This window comes from Manacus candei, unplaced genomic scaffold (assembly GCF_025592945.1).
Source record: "Manacus candei isolate 608988 ecotype Guabito, Panama unplaced genomic scaffold, ASM2559294v1 h1tg000060l, whole genome shotgun sequence".
NCBI classification, from domain to species: Eukaryota; Metazoa; Chordata; class Aves; order Passeriformes; family Pipridae; genus Manacus; species Manacus candei.
The window spans coordinates 7,293,166-7,319,758 of NW_026138108.1; the positions used below are offsets into that span (position 1 = coordinate 7,293,166).

General features: G+C 37.0%; 1 protein-coding gene across 7 annotated transcripts in view; it reads left to right on the top strand.

Moving 5' to 3' along the window:
* The window catches only part of PLEKHA7 (pleckstrin homology domain containing A7), a 156,779-nt gene extending 138,003 nt beyond the window's left edge, over positions 1 to 18,776 (top strand). For 4 of the 7 annotated variants that reach the window (XM_051803947.1, XM_051803945.1, XM_051803948.1 and 1 more), the window contains 10 exons: positions 2,916 to 3,024; positions 4,106 to 4,344; positions 4,757 to 4,945; positions 5,213 to 5,330; positions 6,147 to 6,226; positions 6,618 to 6,818; positions 9,896 to 10,048; positions 12,574 to 12,707; positions 13,508 to 13,650; positions 18,505 to 18,776. In XM_051803947.1, the coding sequence (XP_051659907.1) occupies positions 2,916 to 3,024; positions 4,106 to 4,344; positions 4,757 to 4,945; positions 5,213 to 5,330; positions 6,147 to 6,226; positions 6,618 to 6,818; positions 9,896 to 10,048; positions 12,574 to 12,707; positions 13,508 to 13,650; positions 18,505 to 18,527 (1,389 nt within the window). In that variant the 3' untranslated portion in view covers positions 18,528 to 18,776. The other 3 variants (XM_051803946.1, XM_051803951.1, XM_051803950.1) reach the window with 3 other exon arrangements.
* Positions 18,777 to 26,593: the final 7,817 nt, after the last annotated feature.

A 26,593-nucleotide genomic window follows, 5' to 3' on the forward strand; every position in this document is an offset into this window, starting at 1 on the left:
AACTGGTGACTTTATTCTTGGAGCAAGAAATGCAGACTGGATTGTATTTCCTTTGTTTAAGCGGAACAAAACACAAGGAACAAAGCTAATGTATACATTTTGCTCAAATTTTGGTCTGTTTTTCCAAATATTGTGGGCCAAAAGAAGGCACTAGTTAAATTTATTTATTTGCAATAAATATCTGATCAGATATGAATTGAAGCCTGTTTATTTTTACTATTAATGGATAAATGTTTTGTATCAAAGTAAGAGTTGTAAAACTTTTTTTGAGTGCATCAATCTTCAAAGTCTATTTTCATTTGCTTTTAATTCTAGGGAATGGGAAAGTGATTTATTTTCTGGAGGCAGAATATTATGTAATTAAGCTCAGCTGTAGATTATGTATTTCAAAAAAATCCCAGGGGGATTTCAGAATAAAATGGTCCCTGTATGAAGTTTGTTTAACAAAGGAAAATTACAGGTTTAAACAAAATATACTTTGTTAGATTACTTTAACAAACAATTTCCAGTTGAGCATTGAGCATGCTTAAAATACTGGATGTGTAGCATGGGATTCACCAATATGTACGGAAGGGAATACAGTTTGCAGAGGAAAAAATGTTAATTCAGTTTGATTATCGTCTCATATCACATATGTGCATAATTTTAAATAGACACAGAATGCACGTTATCAGTTCTGTGTGTGTATACTTACATATATAGGTATATATTAGTATGCATGTATATGTTTGGCTCATATTAAAAAAATATTACTGAATACCTATTTTGGAGTTACTAAGGGCAACTGATTTTTTCGGAAAGTACCAAATATTCTTCAAATTATATTCCTTCAAAGAAGTCTCACTTGAAGTACGCATAATAGTTAGAATTTTTACGATCTCTGCCCAAGGCTATGTAGACAGAAGATTGTTTATCTAGCATTTTCCAATAGCACTAAATTAATACACACATGGCATTTAAAAAAAGACAGTCTTCATGGAATATTATTAAAAATTCAGTAAATTTACAGGCTCAGATTTCTGTAGGAAACCACTAATATAGTTTCTATATAGCATTAATTTAGAGGTCAAAAACTAAATGTTTCAAGCAGCTCAGTCATAGTAAATCCGTTTAAAAAGTATTGTAAAGAATCAGGCTTTTAAGAGTACAGCTTCATTGTCTTTTGCTTACGGGCTGGAGAAGATCTGGGCATGCTGAAATTAACTGACATGGACTATTTTAACAGTGATAACTTCTTAGTGGGTGAGTGCTTCTCCTCTGGTTTTGTAAGTCATTCTAAATTATGTTTCTGTGTAGAGGAAGTTAGAGAAATTGAATTCTCTATCCAGGTTACTTTTTCATGCTGGCCCATAAAGTGTATTTATACCCTTTTGTAAAGAGCAGTCTTGGCTTTCATAATCTTAAAATGAATTCATCTGCTTATTGTTCAGACCTAGTCCATTTTAGGTCTAAAATATTCTCTCCACATCAATATTTAAGTAATGGAGAGAAATAATATTAAAAGATCTGGCTTTTCTACATTGCTAATCAATGTTTTCTGAGTGGTTTCAGAAGCAGGATTTTTTGGTACATCTAGTGGTTTTTTCAGCCATTCTGAGGCTTGATTATTGTAAATCCATCATTTGGTTCCTTGTAGTATGATTAATCTCAGAAAAATGAAATGAAATGTGCAAATTTATAGTTTGTGTCCTGACAATCTTTCAAGATATGTCCCATCTATCCAGTGAGTTTACTACAGGCAAATAACGTTCTCCATCATTTAAATGTTTGTGTTCTTGGCATTCTGTTTGCTGATCTGTAACCTGGCTGAACATATTTCCTGATCTAAGACAGAAAGTGGAAAGCAATTTATATGCCTTCCTTAGCTCTATGAGGTGTAACAGCTTTTACTGAAGTTTTTTTCACTTTCAGGCTTATAGGATTAATTAGTAGCTATTTTGTAGCTCATGGCAAGTGATGGATTTCTACAGAGCAGCTTGTAAGCAATTCTTAACTAAAGTGTTTCACTGCCTTCTGCTTTCTTTAATAGTACTGGTTTTACTACGTTTATTCTTGATGCAAATTTTTGCAGGCAGAGTTACCAGGCTTTGATTAATTAGATGACTGTAACTATTTATGATGATTGGAATGGCTGAAGTGGGGTCTTCAGTAGCCAAGGTTCTGTCTGTAAGATAACAGTCAAAAGCAGAGTCCAGACTGTAGACAGTTTCCCTTTCTTTCCTCCTGGAAAGGTGTGGTAAAACAATTAGGATGTGAATGAGACCAAATCCTGTAACAGCAGCAATATATTGTTTCAGCCTATAATACATCATGTCCAGTAGGCCTATCAACCCAAATATAAGCAGAAATTAAAATTGTCAGCCCTTCTGAGTTTGTTTGGGTTTTGTGTTTCATCCATTAAAAGCCATTGGGAAGTTTATGGCAGGATTCAGGGAGATGATACCAATTTTTTTGCTTTTTTAATATTGGACATTTCCCCTAAAAGTATTAAGATGAGATTTGTAAGGCTGCTATAGCAGTCTTAAGTGTGTTAGTTATAGGATTTAAGGACAAAGTTCAAGTGAAAAGATTGTGTAAGCTTATTTTATGTGGAACATTAAACTAGGTTTTTCTAGCCTGAATAATATTGTAGAAAAAAATGTAGAGGTGTCTCTTTTCCCCAGTGTTCAATAGGAAGTCTTCCAGGACTCAGAAAATGCTCTAATAAATTTTATGGGCAAGATAAGTTGGTTGGTGTTGGGTTTGGGGGTTTTTTAATTATTATTTTAAAATAATTATTTAACTCATTTCTGGACTCCTGAGTTTTCATGTAAGTTCTGAACCACTGATTTGGGTGTGGTATCAAAAGAAGGATAAACCCATAGTAATTAAAAATGAGGTAAAGTTGATTTTTTTTCTTTTACTACAAACATCAGGAGAAAACACAAATACAAAAAGACTTGTGGAGAATTGAAGATGTTACAGCTGGCTTGAGTGCAAATAAAGCAAACTACAAAACCATAGTAGACTCTATTAAGAATCCAGGTAAGGAGAACGTGATGAAAAAATTAAAAAATGTACAAATGCAACTGAATCTTTGGGTCTGTGCAAATAGTCTGAAATAGTCTGATTTTCTACTGCAGAAAATCCAGTTAACTCTATTGAATGTATCAGAAATCTCTGTTAATTGAACACATTAATTTGGTGTTTCTTTTCTTGAGGTGACAAGGTTTTTTGTTGTTTGTTTTCACGTACTGATGGCAGTAAAATGTAACAAGGCATGGAAAAAAAAGGAACAACAATAACAATAATGGGCTAAGTTCTTCAAGTTGCAGAAGGAGTTTCTGGCATGTGCTAGGTTCATACCAGCATAGTATCTGTTCTGTATTCTGCCCAGGAGCTCCCCTCTGTGTTTTTCTCTGGGGTGTTTGGTTGTTTTTTTTCTTCTCCCCTTGGAGGCTGCCCAGCTGCCCTTGCTGCAGTTGCCTTCCCCCTCCCTCTTCAGGCAGGTGTTTGGTGGGCAGAGCAACAACATAGTGGAAGAGAGGAAGGGAAGGTGTGTGTGGTCTGCATTTCAGTTGCATTATTACATTTCAAAGAAAAGACAACGCTTTGGGATAGCAAGAGACTGTTAACGCCTACTGTAAATCCACTCTATGTTTCAAGTATCTTTGCTCACCTTTTGCATACAGAGATAAATAGTTACAAGATGGTGAGCTCTCATTTTATTTTTGGTATGGCTGTCAGTGCCTAGCCTTGTCTAGATCTGTAGGCATCTTAAGGAATCTGTGGCATGGGCCAGATACAGCCTATGAACTGATTTCATATGACTCTCAGGCTTTTCCTTCCTTCCCTCCCGCTGTGCTCTACAAGGAATTTTACTGGATGATATTAAACTGTGTGGTTTTATTTTTGGCCTGAAAGACTTACTAGGTTCTCATTAAAAAATGTTTTCCACCCTTGTTACAATGTAACAAACAAACATTTTTTATGTCCAAACCCCCCATTTGTGTCCAAAGCAATGTGCAGAGGACAAGGGCTGTTTTGTGAAGTCTGTTAATTGCTATTCTTATGAACATTATTGGTAGGAAACAACACTTTACATGTTTGTCTGTTTTTCCCCTAGAGAGAAAAACAGTGCCTTCATTTTCTCAGTCTTCAGTGCCTTCCTTACCAGCTTCCCTTGCAACTGCGGAGAACAAACTTCCAGTTGCGCAGAGCCCTCCACGCAGCCCCGTTAAATCCCCCCTGGAGGTCAGGCTGTATCCACAGCCTTATTTCCAGACCAGAACACAGCACCAAGCACAGCAACTGAAAAAAATCGAGCCACCTCTTCAGTCACCAGTTAAGCTCAAGCCAAAGGTTGTAAGTACTACTCTTCTGTGATTCATTCACCAGTGTTTCCTTTTCCTTCTGGCAGGAACAGTGAAATGTCATGGTTACGAAGTGCACACAGTGTGGAGGCACAATAGGGAGGCACTTAGGATGTTTCTATTGAATCTGAGCAGTAGTACAGCAGAATACATGTGTGTAACCTGGACCTTTATGTACAGTGGCCATATACTGGTTTAGAACTTATTAATTCACAGCCCTTCTTGGGAATACTTTGTGGTTGATTTCTTGGGCCTCGTTTGGGTTTTAAAGCCTCAAGCTCCTTGTGTGGGCAGAGGACAGCATGCTAGATCAGTCACAAATGACATATAATGCAATGGACTTTCAGTTTGTGCCAGACTGTTTTGAGACTGTTTGCCAAATCCCTATGCTTTCCTGTTGCCAGGAAGATGAAGCACCACCCAGACCTCCTCTCCCGCAGCTGTACAGTCCTGATGATCAGCCACCAGCTGTTCCACCTCTCCCGAGAGAAGCCACTGTCATCAGACACACATCAGTGCGGGGCCTGAAACGTCAGTCAGATGAGAGAAAGAGAGACAGAGAACTCGGACAATATGTAAATGGAGATTATAGGGTGAGCACTCATACACCTATACCCCTGCATTTCAAACTTATGTGCACCTGTGATAAAAGATACTATTGTCTCTGAAATATATGGACCTGTAAGTCTTGTATTAATGATATATAATGGCATAGAGATGATAATGACAAGGAGAGACCTATGCCATGTAATAGTAGTGGAGAGAAATTTAGTAATCCAGAAACAAAGCTTTAGGATTTAAGATTATTAAGACCTTCTGTCTCTGATTTTGTTTGAGCTGATGAGTATTCTTCTGTATAGGTGGAACTGCGTTCATACATGAGTGAACCAGAACTGGCAATGATAGGGGGTGACCTCAGCCATCCTTCCAGTGCTTTAATAAACCCTGACAGTGGATACCAGACATTACCTACCCGTGGTAAGCCAGGAATTTATGTAGTTGATTTTTAACAGTACTGTCTGTATAGGAGCTTTTCTCTCCTAGAATGTTCTGGAGATGACATTTATCGTCAGATCACTATTTTTAGATTAACTATACAGTACTGTGAAAGTCTAGAGATTTTATGCATTTTAATGGTGCTGTTACAGTCAACCAGCCTTTTGCAAAGCAACTTAATATATAAGGCTTAAAAAAAACCCGTAGCAAAACATGGAATTAGCTGTTAGAATCTCTTATATTCAGTTATTTTTCCTCATAATTTCTATGTAATCTTTTACAAACACTTATATTGCCATTGAAATGTAACTGATAAAGAATATGAATTTAAAGCCCTCAGATATTACATCTGACTTGACACTCCATCCCTACTGTGCTACACTCCTGTAACTATTTCACAAATGAGGATAGACATGATATTTGGGTAAAAGCAAATTCTTAGCCATTCCCTTCTTATTTCTTTCCTTTCTAACTGTGAATGTTAAGGTTTGATTTTCTTCATAGAGGTGATTATTTGTACAGTGTATTTACTCTGGTACAGCTGATTTCACCCCATCCCTCGCTTAATATAAATTTCTAAATTATTGTAGGTCTTTCTGAATTTTGATCAGTAGTGACCTGAAACACATTATGTTTGGCTGAAATGAAATTTCATGCGTCTCATGATCTTCTGAACTGCAAAATGTGAAATGCAGGCTAAAATAGTAGCCAGAATGTCATAGAAACGTGATGGCAATGTAAAAAAATATCTGTCTTGTTTGTCATTTGGTTTAAGGCATTCTCTTTTTCCTTATAAAGGTTTGTCTGGATCGACTTCCAGATTGCACCAGTCATCTACCATTTCATCGTTTGCAACACTTCGAAGGGATAGGTCCAAGGTAAGTTTTAAATAAACATCTGAAGGCAAATGTCTGAACTGTTGAAAATAGTTAAGCCCAAAATACATTTTGCATAGCAGGGAGTGGGACTGCAGTAAATGGGAGAGGACCAAGAGCTGCGATCTGATAAAATCTCCAATTTTTCACTTTATTAAATGAATTGGAAAACAGACAAGCAACTTACTGCATTTCAAGTAGATCTATAAAACAAGGTTTAGAACCAAAAATCAGCACTACTAATAGAAAACACAGAGTCGAAACATGCAAATAAATGCAAAGGAAATAGAGTAAAATTTACTAATAAGGTAGCAGAAAGAGTTCATTTTTCGTATACTTTTTATGAAGTATTAATTACAAAACGAGTTTTGTGTGTGCCTTGTGACTTTCACAGGAGAGACCAAAGAGTGCCTTGGAACGTTTATACTCTGGAGACCACCAAAGAGGCAAGATGAGTGCGGAGGAACAACTAGAAAGAATGAAGCGACATCAGAAGGCATTAGTTCGTGAGCGCAAGAGGACTCTTAGCCAAGGAGAAAGGCAGTCTGTCTCATCTCGGTCTTTCATCAGGCCCGTTTCTGCAGACGTAGGCTCAGTATGTTAGATATGCCTTAAAAGGACTAAACTAAAAATATCTTTGGATTTATTCTTTTTTTCCTGGCAAGCACTTTCACTTGAGTGTGTGTGATGCTCCTAGTCCAATTAAATTAGTGTTACACAGTATCAAATGAGTTCAGAGAGTGTGAGTAACAGGTGATCTTTTTTTACCTGTAGTAATGGTAAATGTCGAATGTTCAGCAGGTAAGTTGGTCAGAGGTTAGAGTGATGAGTGGAGATGCCAGTTTATTGGGGTGACTTCAGAGCCATGAGTTTTTATCCTTGGAATTGTATTTAGAAAGTGTAAGAAGCGTGTACAGTTTTAAAACTGCTTCATAATGGAATGGGCCTTTTAGAATGTTCTTATTCACCATGGGTATTTTTCTTTTTAATTCATAAATTAGTCTGTGAGATAGTCATGGTAATATCAGACCAAGGTGGTGTTTGGTTTTTTTTAAAAAGATGATAAATGGATAATCAGTTTTAAAATCTAATCATGTGGATTAGGAATTTATGTCAGAATTAACTTGTTTTAATTGATACAAACTCTTCTTTAAAGCTCAAAACATGGAATATTCTAATAAGGCTCAAATTTAAACTGCTGAAGAAAAGTATTTTTGTTGCATTCTGAGAATAAATGCTGTACAGACAATAAGTTTATAATGATACGTTTTGGATACTAACCAAAGCAATTCTAATTGGTGAAGTTACCCGGTTGCTCACTTGGTGCTAAACCAAGATTGTACTGTAATTGCACTTATGCTGTGGTCTTTTAATTTATTTTTTTATTTGGTCCACTAGAGCTTTAGAATGATCACATTGTTTTACCTAATTCATTGCACAAGATCTCTTGCTTTTAGATTTGTCACTCATCATACCTAATGCCTCTTTTTTTGTTTGCTTGTTTTTAATTTGCAGAATTATGTAGTTACTTTAAAATTTCTAACTGGACTACTCAATTTTTACCAGGCTTAATTGCATTTAGTACATGTGTGTCAATTGCTGGCATTAAAAAAACCTTATAATATTCAGCTTTTCATTCCCACTGTTCTGTAGCACTAATTTACAGCCAGTTATTTGTATTTACTTTCCCAGTAAATACGAGTGCACTGCTTGGAGACATTCATCCATTTTGTCTTCTGTTTTGCAATCAAAAATTTTTTAAAGACAGTGCATAATGTTTGGGAACTTAAGTACTATATTATCGCTGTTATTTTCATATTTTAATTAGAAGAAATAAATCTGGGCTTTGTATGTTTCCTGACTCGCATAACATACACAAATCGAATTTAAACATTTTCGTAACACTCGTTATTAACATTTGTGGCAAACACTTTATTTATAAATTTGGATGCCATCTTGGTCTTTTTCTTGCTGTAAAGAATTAAAATAGAGTTTTTCAGCCCTAGTAATGTTTTGTAGAGGTCATCTCTTGTACCTATAGGGCTTTGATATGCAAAAGCATGTTTGATAGCACAACTACTTACAGCATTACAATTATTTAGCAGCCAAAATGGCAAACAGTTAAATGTATAATTCAAGTGCTGCTCAGTATGTAACTTTTGCTTTAGACGTAAGTTGTATGTGTAGTTCTAATTTTTAATTGGTCAGCTCTCAAGTGTAGTATGACATTTCAAGTATTGATCACAGTACCTGAATTCATTTGTTATATACATTGCCTTTTTAATGTAAAAGTTGCAACATCAAAGCCAATAAAAATCCTGCTTCGTAAGAATGGTTTGATGTTTTTCTTACCTATATATAATAACTTGAAAATGATACTGTGTATTTAAAATATACTATGTCAATCAGGCCTGGTTCGAATATGAGTAGAAGGAGTTTGGAGTACTCATGAGAAAACTTTTTTTTTTCTCTTTTGAATTCTGTAAAGAAACATCTCAATTTTTGAGGTATAATTGCCTTTTAGCTATTTAACTTTTTTAATATACGTGGAAGATACTTATCTTCTGAGTGAATACTGAGAGCTTGTGCATGAATAGGTTTCAGTTAGATTTATTAATGCAAGTAGCATAATGACGTCTAAGGACTTCATGTGGAATTCAAACTTCAACCAAAACAAGCCAAAGATTTGTACCAGAAATACTGGAGATATTTTTAAGAATACATTCTCCTATTGATTGCCTCAAATGCTTGAGGGGATAATTTTTTTTTTCTTGTTCCTTTTGTCCCTTCTTTTTCCCACTACACTACTTAAGTTGCAGTGAATGGAATGCTGCTACCACTGAACTTAATTTTTTGAACAAAAAAGGTCTTGGTAGTGTCCATAAGTGTGAGTTTATATGTAGCTGTATTGTGTGTAGTTGTGAAGGAGGTACTGTGAAGTGATTTGGGAACTCTAAATTATGCTGCTTAATTTAAATATGCTAAATTTAAATATTTCATGTTGATAAATATTTAATATTTCAAATTTATATTGCTAAGTATTTACCTTATAAAGACTGTGTGAAAGATTTTTGCAGGTAGCTAGATTCTACTTTTAATGAAGTCAGAAGAGCTTAGAAGTTAAACACTTTTTATTTCAAGACAAGTTAATGCCAGTATGTAAAATATTGTCAACTTTAAACAGTAGGTATTATTCTAAAAAGATACATAAAATTATCAAGTTGTGATTCTCAAGCTGCAATGTAAGTACCCATTCTGTGTAGTGATTCAAAACCACACAGCACTGTCTCCTTAGAATGCCTAGGACTAGTCTGTCAGTCTGTAGGCTCACTGGTATTGACACGTGTGCTTCCAAAGATGTTTGTGTGTGGCTAGTTCCATGTTCATCAGCAAATGTGAAATTGTGATATGTTTGTTAGAATCTAATACCGCTGAACATTACTTGTAAAATTAAACAATACTCCAAATTCCATGCAGCACAGGTAGAGAGGAAAACTCCCAACTGTGTGTGCCAAGAAATACAGTTGTATTTTCTTTCTCTTGTCAGTTAAGGGGTTTGCTCTTTGCATTCTTTCAGCAACGTAGCATTTGCAGCAGTAGTAATGTACATTGCTATACAGTGAATTTGGCAGTGTGGTTGAATGCTGTTAATTGTTTTGTATCTATTACCAGTGGAAACGAGAGCAAGAATTTGATTTGCAGTTACTTGAGAGGGCAATTCGTGGAGAAGAGAAGGATGAGAATGAATGGTTAAAAGTTCAGCCAGTAGCAGTGACAGAGACAGACCTGGAGCCTCAAGACTATGATTTAGATATCAGCAGAGAGGTAACACTCATAATTTTTTGCCTCCTATTCTGTTTAAATATTAACCTGTCTTAAGTTTTAGGCACTGAATTCTTATCTTTTCTTTCAAAAGTTAGCTGGAAGTTTGAACTAAAAGGAGTCTTTGGGGTTTTGCAAACTTGTGACCTGGAACATAAAATCTCTGTAAGGTTTGTGTTTGTATTGTGTTTTAGTGGAGTGAAAAAAATTGAAAATTTAGCTTTACTGTTTGAAATATATATCTCAGGCTTTGTAAAGGAAAAAGCGATTAAGTTAGGGAAAGGTATATTAATTGGGGAAAGAAGATGAAAAGACAACATGAAGAGTATTTGAAAATAAGAAACAGGAATGAAGAAAAAGTTAGTTCCCCAGAGGTACCTTACTCCTCTTCATTTTGACTGGCAAAAGGTGACAGGGAAGAGGGAGCACTGCTTTATTCAGACTTTAAAAGAAAACACCTTTCTATCAGATTTTGGAATGCCTTGGTTGGTGTTCTGGACACAAGATCTTTTTTCAGCTTCGGTAACCGAATTAAGAGTTAGTTTGAAATGCGATTGAGCCATCTGGTGGGAAAGAAAGAATATAGCAAGTGTAAAGGTTTCAGGAGGTACACTGTGTTGTGTTAAATGCCATGGTAGATGGCAGGTCACTAAAATTATTAATGATAATTAGACTGGTAAGCACCTTTACTCTTCTGAAAGCTGTTGGCAGAGTAGCATTTTATAGAGAGAGATATTTGTAAAAGGTTTACTCTGTGAACCATTGTCTGTTAATCTCTGTGAATGAATGAATGTATCTTTCAGTTAATCTTTGTGTAATTTTTACAGAAAATGCAGTGCTTTTGTAAACTTCAGAAACAGAAAAAATACTTTTGTTCTATTTCCTGTCCTTGTTGTACTCTGCTATTAATTTTTCTTTTCCTGAAGACCCCCAGGGCAATGGGAATCACTTTCAACTTCCTTAATTTAAGCCTTGGATAGGAAACATTTTTTCTTACAGGCATTTCTGTCCTACTTCAGAGTAACTGAAACAGGTCTGAAGCTCTGAGGGTAAAGCTTCTTTTTCAGTTTACCCAGGTTAGAGTCATAGAATCATGGAATGGGTTTGGGTTGGAAGGGATCTTAAAGATCATCTAGTTCCAACTCTTCTACCATGGGCAGGGACACCTCCCACTAGACCAGATTGCTCAGAGCCCCATCCTGGTCCATTTCTGTACTTTAGGTACTTCAGTGCCTCAGAAGGAAACGTACTGAGCTGTTCACATGTTAACTGGGTTTGTTATTCTGAAAATGGCAGGATATTCTGATCTAGGTTAGTTATATTAGGGAGATAGATATAGACTTTTAAAAAAACCCCAAACACAACTCTATATATGTAGATAGACACATAGATAGCTCCAAAGGGGAGTTGGATTTCAAAGTAAGGAAGTGTAGTGGAAACAGGAGGATTTTTTTAGGAAGCATTGGCTTTGCGTTTCCTGAGAAGGAAGTATAAAAAACTTGAGGCTGTAATTTTAATATGGACATAAATGCCAGTGACTGTTTGTATGCTTTTGGCCTACGATTGCCTGTGAATTACAGAGCCTAATCACTGAGATTTGGGTTAGGCCACTTTACATAATTGAATTAGTGTGAACTAAGTTCAGTGGTGAAAAAATTTAGGATTATTTTTATTGAAAACTTTGAATTTGAAAACTCATTGCCTCATGAGTGTTTTAACAAAAATCCAATGAGAAGAATCAAAAATAGTTCTCCTTTACTTATTTCTATTTATTTACACACCCTCTATTTTTGTTTTTCAAAAGCAGTCTGTTCTGTATTATAAGCATTGGTTTTCAAAGTCCGTTTCTAAACTGTGTTTTCATTGAGTGATTTAGGTCTCTTACGTGGAGAAAAAATTTTCCCCAAAGTAATTGATCCTAACAAAAACTTGTTGCTAGCTTTCATGCAATTATGTAGAAATTTTCAGTTTGCAGAAGTACATCTATGCAACATGTTGTTACAATTGCACAGTGTAGTGTATTTCTGTTTGCCTTTTTGTTTTCTCCACTGCTCCCAGAAGAATATGCAGTCTCAAAAGAATGATACCATAGGTTAAAACTTTAGGTGGTATTTCCTTTCAGTTGTAGAAGTTCTTGCTTGCACGACATAAAAATGACATTAACATCTCAGGTTGTTCAGTCAATCTTGCAGTGGTTGCTTCTTTTTACTGTAACACCTTTAGTCAGAGCCCTACTTCGGGCTCTAAGCCTGAGCTGAAGAAAGGTTCCCTGTTGATTCTGATTTCTTTTGTAATCCCCTTTAATATTTGTTTGATCTATCTTCTAAAGTAAAACAAATCAGAGGGAAAAGACGCAGTTAAAAGGGCATCCACTCATATCCAGAGGGAGTGTTTAGCATCAGGTACATGTGCTGACTGTGAAAATCCATGCTTTATTCTTTTCACTGTGTTCTCCCATTGCGGAGAATTTATCTCAAGTTTTTTAGGCATTTGTTATTAAAAAAATGATGCTTGCTTTCTTTCCACAGTTGTCAAAACCTGAGAAGGTTGTAATTCCAGAACGTTATGTTGAACTGGAGCCAGAAGAGCCTCTTTCTACTGAAGAACTGGCAGCAAGGCAGCGTAAAGCAGAAAAGATAAAGAATATTCTTACTAAATCAAGGTCAGGTTTTGGGGTTTTTCCCAAATCTTACATAGAGGCTAATGTTGAATATTGAGAACTAACTCGATGCAACAATCTTAATTCCTATGAATTACCTAAATGTAACTTCTAGCTTTTGGAAAGTGAACTCTGAATTTGTGTGGTATGCTTAAAGCTGCTTTTTAAAGCAAATTTTTAAAACAAATTTTGTATATGTCTGTTTTCTTGTTGAGAGAATCCTAAAATGGTAGTGAGTCCTTACTAAGCAACTTGTAGATGAGAGTGAGGAGGAAGGAAAGGCACAAATCTGGCCAAAAGCAGAAGAAAAGTCATTGTGAGAGCTGGAGTTGTGAAAGAACACTTTTGGCTACTTACAGCTGATGTAGAGTCAGCTGAAACATTCGGTTTCAAGAATTTGATATGTCAAGTATCTGCTGTCTCTGGAAGACAACTGAAGAGGCTGTGCCTGAGGGCTACCAGGTTATATGCCTTTCCGACTAAGCACTAGCAAGAAATTTTACTGGCAACTTCAAATAAATAGAATTTTTTGTAGTGCTTTTGTGTTAGCAGTGTATTTCCAACAAAGGGCTACTTAAGGCTTTGCAGAAATCGTGACTGAACATGTAATGGCTGTGTCATTTTTCTTTGTATGCTGTAGGCATTTACATGCAATAGTGACACTACTTTAAAGAACAGCAATAAAGTACGGAGCTTGATAGATGAGATCTGAAAACTGCCGTACGAATTCAAGCTTGTTCTTATCTGCATGGTGGATTCTTTATGTTTGCAAATGTTAATGTTGTTTTTCACTTTCCCACTAGTATGCACAATCTACAGCCTACTGTAGCCCAGGACAAACACAACTCGATTGATTTAGATTCACAGCTGCAAGAGCAGGAGCACATCATTACCATATCATACGCTTTGGCTTCTGAAGCCTCTCAGAGGAGCAAGGAGGTAGCAGGTAATGCTTAGTTATTTACAAAATAACAGCTATTTCTTACCAGCTTCCAAAGTTGTATGGGGTTGTTGCTGAACTCCTGGCATAAGAGAAAGTTTTAGTCATTCCTATTCAAAATAGTGTGTATAAGTAACAAACTTAAAAGAGTCTAACAATTTACAGTGAGTATTTGGCCTCAGTGAACTGGATGAAGGGGGCAAAATAGTATGATCAATAAATTCAGAACTTGGAAACTTGCTCTAACTAATAGTGCTAGAAAAATAACATTTTAACTGAATTCTCTATAATTGTATTAAATTGGATATTTCTATATTTTTAAAAAGAATATTGATTTGTGACTTTAAAGAATCAAGAGAAAAGGATTTAAAATAGTTTTTCTTAACCTAAAGAATCCCTGGTACAGTGACTGAGATTAGAGTACAATCATTTTCAACTTGAGCTGTGTGACAACAGGCTGAAAAAGACCTTGTAAAACAGGGATTGGCACGTTTCTGTCTGGTGACCAAGATTAGAGGTCAGAGCAAGACAGCTGCGCATGAATTCTACTTGATGCCTGGAAATTAATAGATCCTCTGCAATATGTTACTAAAAGTGATAATTTCACTCTTGATTGCTTTATAGTTGAAATAAGTAAGAAGTGTCAAGAGATTTGTATCACACAGTAATCCATGCAGCAGCGATTCCAGCAAGTATCTGACTGGCCATTTATAACTGGCACCATTCACTGTTCCACTGGAGAATGGAAATAATGGAAACTTCAACTATGATGGAGAAAAAATGTGCACATTTCTCATCTGAAGTTGTCAGTTTAAACTTATGGCACTTGCCACAGCAGCCCTTAAGACCTTCCCATTAAAGACAGATTATTCCAATATCCAGATGCGTAACATGCATCTACAGTAGCAGACTGCTGATTGAATGTGGCTGTATACTCAGGGATGCAGTGCCAGCTAAACCTAAGGGGAATGGGATTTTGAGGCGATGGAATACATTTTCAAGATAGGAATCTTGAGACTTCAGAGAGTTTCTGTGGGTAATTTAACTGACTGGCAGGGGTAAAATGATTGACTGAGGAGACAAGATGTTATAAAACCAAACCAAACAAACAAAAAACCAGAATTGTAAAATCATGAGAGCATATCAAGGAATAACCTTGTGGACCTTCAGACCATCAGTGTATCAGAAGGGCTTCTCCACAGGTGGTCTGGTCCCAATTCTAGTGACCAGGTCCTTGTAACAGGAACTCTGGTACTTCATGTTTCATGAGGTATGAACCAGTGCAGCATTTTGGCAAGTGAGTTCTAGCTTCTGCTGGGAAAAGGTCACAGTAAAGCCAGGATCAGCCCAGATGAATGCAGCCCATACTTGAAATTATTCCTCTGTGTCTGTACGACAAGAGCAGAGTGCTTTCCCTACTTAAAGGTCTTCATGGGGCCAGTTAACTTACTTCTGGGTATATCTGAATTTGTAGCAACTGTACAGAACTGAAATAGGTTTGATTTTTAAATATTGTATGGTGAATGTAGAAGTGTTTTCATTACTATAGTTTTTTAATTTATATTTTAACTTTTTAAATTGTAATTATTTCAAAAGTGTGACCGTCACATACTTATAGGTATATGTAACCACAGAAATCCTCTTAATTCTTTAGTTTTCCTCAAAGAGGGAATTAAAATATGTATTGGCACTGAAATGTTTAAATGAAACTTCAAAACATTTGCAGTCAGTTGTGAGATAATTTTTAGTTTAATTTTCTTTGTGAAGTACAGCAGCTGCCTCTTTTGTCATTCAGACACTTAAAGAAATCCTAACACAGTAGCTAAGGACTGAGGGTTTTAAGGAATCCCAAAATGTTACGTCTGTGCACAGTTTTCCTTGCCACACTTGTATCTCAAAAATTCACTTATTGAAACATGTCTGGCTTTGATTTTGATTATTACTTACTCCTTTAAAAGCAAACACCTTTCATAAGATTTAAAAAAAAAAAAAGAAAAGGAAGAAGTCAGAGTGGTTTGGTTTTGATAGAAAATCTACAAACCAGAAAAGAGTTCAGGTTTTTATTTATGGCATATTTTCTGATGCTCTAAGGTGATTAAAAAGAAAAGCATTTGATGCTTTGCACAGCTGATTGTACATTCTCATTTAGTCTCATATTACAGATTCCTTCACGTTCTTATTTTGGTAGTTTGATTTTTGAAGTGTGAGTTGTCATTTGCTCCTTGATGATGAAACAGACAATATGTGAAAATCCGAAAGTAATTATCTAGATGTTTTTACGAAGGTTTGCTTATGAAAAAGACTGTGAAGCTTAACTTTTCCCATTTTTCAGGGGGAAGCAGTTATGTTAAGGTGCTATGCTAATATAAATCTTTTGAAATAAATTGTACATTTATCTAATCCTTGAAAAGCAGCATTTTAGAGTTCCTCTGTTCCTACTAAGAAATCAATCTTCTAAATGGAAACCATGCCAAGAATCTGGAAGATTAAAGTCAAATACAAGAGCATTAAGAAGTCACTTCCTAATTTGTTTGCTTTGGAATTACGTCTATCTTCAGCCCTCCAAAATATAAAAGCAGAATTTTAGACTGAGTTTCAATCTCTTCAGTTTTATGATTATTGTCTTCCAATACTATATCATCAGTCTTATTTAGAAACAAAGATAGTTTTAATAACTGTGTTCTTTATCCTGTATTTTTAAGCTGAGATCTGAAAATTTACTTACTGTATCATGCACTGTACTAAGCAAAATGTTACATGCATGTGTAATATTTTAAAAATTATTTTTCTTTACGTTATTTTATTTCTGCTCATTGGCATATAACAAAGGAAATGTTGAAAACCTGTATAGCCTCAGTGGTGTCTTGAAATTAAATTAGCAAATACAGGTGCAGGTCCAGAAATGCAGTTTTAAAAGCAGGACTGATGAGAGTATATTAGTGTTGTGTGCTTTAATCATGTTCCAGTGAAACTTGAATACTTATCCGTGTTCTCATCCAAACAGGAATGTTTATTTGCATAACTTATGCAACAAATAGAAAAAAACCAGCAATTAGAAAGAAATGTTGTCATTTAGACTGTGTTCTGTGTGACTAAAATAGTGTAGCACCTCATTGTATTACTAATCAGGTTTCCTATTCATGTGGTAGAAAATTAAGGTCACTCCCTTGATAATATGAATATTTGATTGTGCAGCCTAATTCCTGTATGTGATCCCTTCTAGCTCAGCAGTTGACCTATCCACCTAAAGCACCCTCACCTTCTGTACCACAGCCACCTCACTCCCCCTTAAGCAATGGATTTCACTACACATTTGTTTAAACACCTTAAAAGTAAGAACTAACTGCTCTCGGCATGTCTGATTTGCCATTGTGCCTGTGCTGTGGCTTGCTACATTTTAACATCTTTACTAAACCGAAATTGGATCCAAATGAAAGCATGCAGCTATTTTTCCTGAAGCCTTTCATTCTTGTAAATATTGCTTCTAATGAGCTAACACGTGGGCTTCTGAAGTCTTCAGGTAACTCCTGTTGCTCTACAGAGGAGGTGCTTCCACAATCTCACTGTGGTGAAGGAGGGAGATGTCTGTCCTGTTGGTAGCAAGGGGCCAGATTTTCAGCAGCCGTTTGTGCTCCGGTGGCCACTGTTGGGCTGCACAGGTGGTTTTTTTGCTTGTGTGTGGCATATAAAGTTGCTGCTCAAGAGAATCCAAAGAGCACAGTTGTATGAGCAGAGGGTTTGTTTGTGGGCTGGTTATCTTACACACGAGCTGGCATCGGAGTCCTGACTGAGGTGAGCTGAAAATTTGGCCCTTTATGACTAAGTCTGCAATCTTGTGTCTGGCTATGATCGTGCCTTTGATGTGTTTTTCATTGAATTGTGTTAACTGAAGATTATTTTTTTCTCTGATTAGGTTATTTTGCCACTTCAAATCTCGTTGTCCTTATTAAGAAATGTCTTTATTTGTATCTCTTCCTGGTAGGACTTGCAGAGTTTTCTGTATTTGAAATAGGAAAACATGCAAATATTACATATGACTGCTAAGTGTGTCCCTAGTTAAGACACTTGCTACGTATCCATAGTTTTCTTTGATACTATTCTCATATTTCTGATGTCTTTTGGCCTAATTTTATTGCCTGAAATTGAAGAAGAAGTTAAAACACAGATGAAATAGTAAAGAGGGTTGATTGAGTAACTCAAATAGTGTTAATCTTTAGATAATTTTGTTTTAATTGCCACTAATCTGAGTCAAATATCTGTGCAAAAAATAAAAATCTAAATGGAAATGGCCACATACCAGAAAGGCCTTCTACAAGACCTGTGAAAAATGACAAATTTACATCAAGAGAGATGTATAGACATTAAGAGCCTCTACAGACCTTGATGGAAAGGACTGTTTGCTTTTCTGGTTCAGTTTATCTTTCTGAGAACCAGATTCTACCATCTTTGCTGTGTCTGAAGAACACTTGACTCTTCTATATCCAGGGGTATGCTAGCTGATTTTTGCTATCACGTAAGATCTTTGCAGTGTGAAGAGGTCTTAAGAGGTCTCTACCTACATGTGGTCTAAAGAACCCAGAAAAATAATTGTACTGTTCCAGAGTATTAGATATAAAAAGGTACCTTTTCTTGCGAAAAATAAACTAATTGTAATGACCAGCACCATGCAGGGGGCACAGGCGTTTGAGCGTCAGTGGCATCGTGAGATAATTATCCATTTAATGTGTCTGTGTGAATTGTTTATTCTGCCAAACTGCAGAAGGCTTTAAAAAAACCCAAACGTTTCCAGAAATTGCTTACTGCTTGGCATTGGTTTACTTGTTTCAGTATTTAACCATGTTTTATTTTACTTCATACTAGCCAAAGCAGTAAGTGAACACTGACATAAGACTCGAGGCAAATCCCACCTAGTGACACTGTGGAAGACAGAGGAGGTTCTTCACCAGCTTTCTGTGAAGATACTCGTCGGCTGATGACACATTCTTCTGGAAATACATTCAGAAAATAATAGGGGGATTTTCTATGAAAATGAAGAGAACTGCAAATCTTTTTTTATTTACTTCGGTTTAGTTCACACTTTTTATACAAATAAACGGCACTTTTAATAAACTCTGTAAAATACTGACAATGTATTTTTAGAACAATGTATTTTAGATTTTTTTTTTTTTTAAATCAAGGGCTGAATTCATTTTAAAAGACACTACTTGCATAGATATTAAAAGACACTGTTACTTTCCCCTCAGGCTCAGATGCACATTGTAAAGTTTTGTGAAAAAAAAATGTACATTTGAACAAACCTAGGAGCACATTCATAGCGTATGGATAGAGCAAACACAGGTGACAGGTTTGGTGAAAGGGTGTTTTGGATTGAATATTTTTGTGGAGTTAATCACCCACCCTTTTGCCCATTAAATAATGCATTGCAAGAACTTTCAGCTTGAATTTCTAAATATTAGTAACCACTGTATAGCTTAAATTTCCCAAGAAAGCCATAATGAAAACCAGTTTTAACTCCCATTTCATTTTTTGATCCCAGATGGTTAACTTGCTGGTATCAATATACAGTTTGCTAGGTTGCCCTTGACAGTAGTGCTGCCCCCTCCATAACAAACAGCTAACAAATTCTATTTTTTCTGAAAGTTGAGATGTGAAAGAAGACGACTTTTAATTAAAATATGTGAAGTAAGCAATAAAAAATTATAATATGTCATTTTACTAGCAAATACGTATTTTTCTTTTGATTTTTTTTTTTCCAGTAAACCTTCCATTATGATGTATTGACTAGTATTTATCCTGGAAACAGCAAAACTAATGTAATGTGGCACCTGTTAATTTCTTATGTATGTTCACCTGGTGCTTAACTCTGCCAAATTTTTTGAGATTCATTGTTGTACTTATGCATAGGGCAGAGGGTGAGGTAGTTAACATAAGAAGAAAATAAAATTAAATGAATTGCTGCAACTATACTTGAAAAAACCCTGTGTACGCATTGAATGCAAGACATGCAAAAATTTCCCAATGTTATGTAATTAGTAGCTGAGTTCAGCTCTGGATGAGAAATAACTGAGAAATACTTCTGCAGTATTTTGTGAAACCACTAACTTGTTTATTTCCTGTATTTGAGTAATAGCTAAAACCCCCTTGAAATTGCCCCTCGTGTTTCAGACTTTAAGACAAATATTATATTAACACTATACTCAGAAATATTCTTAAAAGTATATATTTAGCTAATACAATCTATTTTACCTCAATACTGCCAGTATCAACTTCAAAACCTTTTGCCAAAATAATGATTTATTTTTGCCTTTATAAAAAGTTTTGAAAGCATAAATGAATATTTTGCAAGAAAACATTAATTTAAATAAAATGTAACAGTTTGGAAAATGGTATATGTACAGATTAAAATATTAACATAACTTCCTTCTATTGCCTCTTTCTTGTCTGCTGTCTTATCAGTGTCCAGATAGTTGGAAATCCAGAGTCATTTGTGCTGTTACTATATTTTACTCTTCTTTGATTCAAATGCCAGTGAAATTCCCCAGTTTTGCACTTATTTCACTGGAATTTGAATGAGGTTCCCCCTACAGCAATGCTTCATTTTTTTTAATTATTATTTTGCTTAGAAATGTGTGTTTTTTTTAGCGTTTGATTAAATGTGACTTAATTCTTGAGTATAAAGATTTTTCAGGGTTGTGTCCTAAACATAATAACCCCAGTACTGTCCTTTAAATCTCATAAATGCACATGTTTATCTGACACATTTTTAGCCCTTATAAAGTATCAGAAATAGCTTCAACTTGACAACAACCCATCAACCGACCTGGAGGCATCACAGGTGCACTGTATGTGCAATTGGCCGAAGGGAGGAATGGGGGGCACCTGCCAAAGCAGGTTCTGGTGCAGCGATTCATTTTCCAACAGTTCCCTCAAATGTTGCCAGTTTGATGGAGACCACTGGAAACATTTAATTCTTCTGAAAATTCGTCTGTGGAACAGAAGGTAAAGAAGCAGTTTAGAAGCGTTTCTGGGGCTTAGTGTTGACTCTGCGAACGTTTGAGGCTGTGAGTCCTTGACCTTTAAACGGGAGCGGCAGAAATTCAGAGCGGAGCTGCCCTGTTTCTCTGGCACACAAAGAAGCCTTTGACCCCGCGTTTCGTGGTTCAGTGGGACGGCATTCTTTCTGCGGGAGCTTTGTCATGCAGGAGGGAAAAGTTTGTGGCTGTAATTGGTGGGTGAGGAGCAGGGCCCGCGGGGCCAGGGGCTGCTGCATCCCTTGACTCCAGATTCCGTCTGCTGCCCTGGCAGTGAAGGGAAAGGAGTGCAGGCACTGCTGCGCTGCAGGTTGTGGTAGATGTTTGTTTTCTTTCCTTTGATCACACACACAAAATCTGCTCGTTCGAGCTTGCATGGAAGGGAAGGATTTTACCTGGAATAATTTTATCATTAACGTTTTCAGTAAAACCAGTCCTTCTAAAGATTTTGGTCCGTGTCCATAGTTAATCTCATATTTGGGGAAAAATTACGAAGGTAATTTTTATTCCAAAACTTTTTATTGAATATGTGAAATGTTCTTAGTGACCATCTTTTTGAGTGTAGTTTTTAAGTAGTAATGGCTAGTTTTCCTATGCAGATAGTGTTTGGTTTGGGTTAATTTCCTTTTTCAGTTCTTTTAATCAAAATGTTCTTTTCTAAGTGTTACATGCTCCTGTCTAATATTAAAACTAGAAAAAAATTGTGTCTACTTGCAGATTGATATCATTTTGGTCAGAAAGTGGCTTTTTTTTCCTTCTGCCTATTAAGCAGTGAAGTGTTTGGGACTAATTATACTCACTTATTAGAAAGCATTATCAGTTGTTTTGAATGCACTGTTTTTTGATTAGTATTTTGTAATGTTATACCAAGTAAAAACTATGCAGACTGACTTCCCGTATACATCTGTTTCCAATTTCTTCAGCTGAAGTTACTAAAATTTTATTGCTCAGCTGCATTTATAAAAGTACAGCCTGATCCTCGTAAGTAGCACTTCTGTCACCTTTTTGGACTTGCACAACGTCCCCCACCTCTGTTTTTCACTACTCTTAAGTCTGTGTGCATTGCTGGGCTGCTGGGAACCCTGCTGAGTTGTGCTGTTGCTTGTCTTTGCACATCTGTATTAAGCTGTTTGTTTTGAAGGACTGGGCAAGTAGCAGTGCTTAGAGGCATCCAGGCTGTTCTGGAACAGTTGAGAAATGCTCCCTCCTCTCCCCTCCCTCCCCTGCAAAAAAACCCCCAAACAAAACTAAAACAAACCTCACCCCAAAACCCCAAAATTAGATAGAAGGTTTTTTCAGGAAACTGTTAAGAGATTCTATTCTGGGATGTTTCTTATGTGTGGAGCGAAAAGCTACTGAAGGATGCTACTAAATTGTGTGCTGCTGTTTCAAAAAATTGTTAAAGCCCAGTAAGGTCTTGGGTAACCCAAAGCCTTTGGAGGGAGGGGTTGGTGTTTTGAGAAAGCAGAGTGCTTCTGTCATGTTCTGGTGCTCTTTACACCATTATTTTTCCACTGGCACCATTTACTCATCTGATTTCTAGATCTTTAAGTGTATGTATTTTATATCAGTGTCTGTTCCCCTCTATAAAAACACTTATTTCCCATATGTCTTAGCAATTAACTTCTGGACGTTATATGAAGGGAAGACCGGATTTACTTGGTGTTAGAACTGAGAAGATACAGAAGGCACGATGTGATGTTACCCCTCTGATTTATGTGTGTCTGTGGGTGTTTTAAAGTGTTCACTTGTGCTGGTGTGTGTCTGTGTAGCTATGTATTGCACAGTTATAAAAAGAACAAAGCCATGCACAAGAAAAACATGAAAAAATTGCTATATTTTCCACACCTAGTAAACATTCCCATTGGTTATTTGGCTGTATTCAAAAGGCTAAGATTTTTATTGCTCTACTAGCAAAAGCAACCTTTCTTCATAGTGGAGCAGTACAAAGAAAGAGCACAAAAAATACCCACATCACAGTGCCTGAAATTCTGTTTGAACAACTGTATTGATTGGGTCTGACCCCTTTACATTTTTTTTCCATTATTTGAAAAGGTGCATCTAACTGTAGCTGAATTGAACCAACCGCAATGAACTTTCCATGAAAACTTCTTGAGATATTTCTTTAGTTCAAAGGTTCAGAATTTTAAAGAGCATTTTTAATACAAGTCTGTTGAGGTATTCTGTGCAACAACCACACTTTGAATGTTAAACTACAGGTAAACCTAAGAGGAAGGTAAAATTATAAAGCCTGCCATGAAATTGCTGGGAGATGGCAGAGTAACTTCAAGTGCTAATTATAAAGAAAACCAGAAAGTATTGCATATGTGCACATTTCAGCTCTGTTTACTTGTTGTGTACTTGTCAGTGCTCCTGGTTGCCTTTCACAGAGTGTGAAACAGCCTCAAAAGAAAACACTGACAATTAGCATTTTTGGAGCAGTTACTGATGAAATAGTGTTACCAGATGTAAGCTTGAAGGACAATGATGTTTTCTTGTAGTCCACTAGAAGAAGCCATTTACCAGGAGCTGTAGCATAAGAAAACACTAAAGGAAGGAAGAAATTAGGAAAACAAAGGTTAGTAGTGAGTTTGTAGAAAATAATGGTAGAGCTATATCTGCAAACAAGATGTAAAATAAGAGGCTGAAGGTGAGGGTTGAGAACAGCCTAGTGATTTGATGGGAGAGGTTGTAAAAAGATTGAAGGAGCTTGAATATGTGGACTTGGACAGAAGCAAAATGCTTTAACGAAAGAACTTGGCCTAAATTGTAGCGGGGAAGGTAAGAAAAAGGAATAACTGGCAAATGAGAATGTAAGTCCAGTGCCCTAGTACAAAAAATACCTTGTGAAAGGGATAAATGGGAGTAGGGTGTTGATGGTGGCATTGGGTAAAGGAGAGAATCACTGATGGTTTCCAGATAGTGTTTTGGTAACAGGAACAATTGTCTTTTTTAGTGCCAGCTGCTGCTGTGTTCTTTAAGCCCATACCATGACTGGTATGAGCAAAACTCTCCTTTTCCCCATGAAACCAGCTTGCCCCAGAGCCAGAGGTAGAAAAGGCTGGTCTTCCCTGGCACAGAGCCTGGCCCAAGTCCGTGCTTCTCTCTCAGCAGTGGCGATGTGCCAGTGCAGGATGGAGTGTTGGGTGCCCTGCTGTGGTCTGTGGCCTCAATTCTGTTACACCATCAGGGAGTTTGGGCTTGCTTGACTTACTGTACAGCCAGAATTGGGAAAACCTTAACACTGTTCTCTGGTTCATCTCTTCAGGCACGGCAGGTTTTTTGATACCCTGGCCAATGGCTTATGCAAGATGTAACCTTAATGAAATGAAGTAGCTGGTTATGTTTTGTTCCGTTGAGATGTACCACTCTGAGGGACAAAGTCACTGCTAATCCTGTGTGTCCCTTGTATTGTTGGCTTTTCTGACTGCTTCATTCATGCTGAACAATTCTGTGTCTCTGGCCTGCTTCTTCTGTGTTATCCCTTTGAGCATCTTTTCCCACTGCGGAACAGGATTTTGTCTGCAGCCCAGCATGGTTGTAGTGTGTCTGTGTGTATGTTGGAGGGTGAGAATGCACACACATACCTGTTGATCCCATCCTTCCCTCATTTGGTGCTAAGGCAAAGGAGTGGCAACAGCTGAGGGACCGCTGCTGAGATGAGTACCAGCACTAGCTGCTCTGCTCTCTTTCCAAATCCAGACACTCAGAGGGAAGAGAGAGCAACACCTTGTGAGTGTAGCTGTGTCCTCTGGCATTCTCAAAGCCTTCTGTATGCCTGAGGACTCTTCAGTTGTCTTCACTGAATATAGTTTAAAAGTTACTTGGCAAATGGTTTTATATGCAAATTTCATTTGGGATCTGTGTAGTGGCTCTATTAGTTGACTACTGAGGAAATTCTATTTTATATTTTATGCCCAGTATTGATTTCTTATGTTAAGAACCCTTTTTCAGAAAAACAAAACAAAAAGATGTTTTGGAAAAAGATGTTCTGGTCCTGCATTCTTACAAACAGGTCACAATTACTAGATTTTAGTAGCTGTACTGGGAAGAAGGAGACTTGACTCCAATCAGTTAAAGATCAAAAGCTTCGCTTGCATTTGTTTTAAAGCTTTAGAAATAAATATGAGGGTGAAAAGATGTCAGCTCAGATTATCAAAGCTTTCTGCAGTTTTTAATGTAGCTCAGTACACTTATGATGAGAACACTTACTTATGGTAACAGTTTGAGGGAATTTCCCTGCAGGTCAAGGTCGGCAGCTTTGAAAAAGCTAAAAGGAAAGAAGGTTTTGGTTTTGTTCTTTTTTTTAATTATGTGAGTCCTCATATTGCTTGACTGATGATACAATCCCCTTCTGATGTGTGTTACTTTTCAGTCTCTTTTTTTTTTCCCCCTCAACTGGATCCTCCTATGGCCACCATAAATGGTACTGGGTTTGGATAGATAATAGCACAAACTGACAGTGTGATCTGATTCTGCACCTGCACATCAAAACTAACTCAAGTTGGATTAAATCAGCAAGTATTGTTTCTTTAATGCTGTGCAAAAACTAAGGAAACTTTTATCTCCCATCATGATGCTGTACACCTGTGTACTAAGACACTTTTCTCAGGAAAAGTGCAGTTGAGGTGGCAGGCTTAAAAGCAAACAAAACCAGCTTCTGCTTTGTCCCTTCAGTGAGGGTACATTGACACATGTCCCTTCTCTTAATCCCCTGACAGCTTCCAAGAAACTGATGCAAAGAACCGTACCAGGCTTTGATTATGAGATATTGCACTGCCACTTATTCTCTTTGTCTCCTGCAGTTTACAGAGGCAGCTTCAGTGCATAATTTAATCCCTGTGCTGGGGACTGTAGCACATCCACAGAGATTTCTACCAACCGTCCTCTCTGGCATCAGAACAACATGTGCACATTGTCTTTGATGTGAATTCCCCAACCAGAGCCTTAGAAGGACCTATAGCTTTGAAGCTGGCCTATAAATTGTGCTTTCAGGAATCAAGTTGTCAGCCTCCTCTTCAGGAAGAAAGGGAGAGTAAAGTGTAAAGCAGTTGCAGAAAGCTACAGGGCAACTTGCAGATCTGGTTTTCTTGGCCTCAGAGAATTCCTGTAGGATGTTGAGAATCCCTTTTTACTTGGCTTAGAAGAACCCTCTTTTGTGACTGCAGGACCTTGTGGACAGTGGGGCTGTGATGGAGCTCATCTTGAGGAGTTCCCTGTTCCAGGGCAAATGGAAGGGGAACAGGCACACCGATGGTTTCAACATTGTTCAAGTGTTTTCCATCTTCCAAAGCCAAGTGCTGATAATGCACTTGCACTGCCCTTTGTGTAGGTAAATTTTCAGTGTGGTTTAGAAACAGAGGAAAACTTCCCAGATGTGACAGTTGTTCCTTGTCAGCCATCTGTGATCTAACTTCAGTCTGTTGTTTCTGAAGACATGTAGGAGAACGGTCAGATTTCTGTCTTTCTTTTGAGATGGAAATGAGCTGGTCTTTGAGGAATTTTAGTGGCCAAATCTTGTTTGAATAGACGAATAGCCCTTTTTATGATTCAGTGTCTGCTTATGATGTGTTCTGCTGTCATCTCTGGGAGCTCCTTCCGTACCAACCTGAAAAAGCAAAGGGCTGACCAGAGTCAACCAAGACACCAACCTAGATTTTTCCTTTGTCTCTGATGAGAGCTGAAACCATCCTGCTACTATCCATGCCACTACTGCTGATGCTGTTATATCAAATGTTGCTAAAACTGACTCCTGAATTGAAACATTCACTACACAAACTACACTGAGCCTTTTTTGCTATATACAGCCTAAGAGAAGCTTCTTAGGCTGCTCCATAGAAGGATCTGTGAGTTCTTAGAATGTTAGAAACAGATGTGATTGTGTAGAACTCTTTACTGTTTTGAGCAGGTGAGTCTTA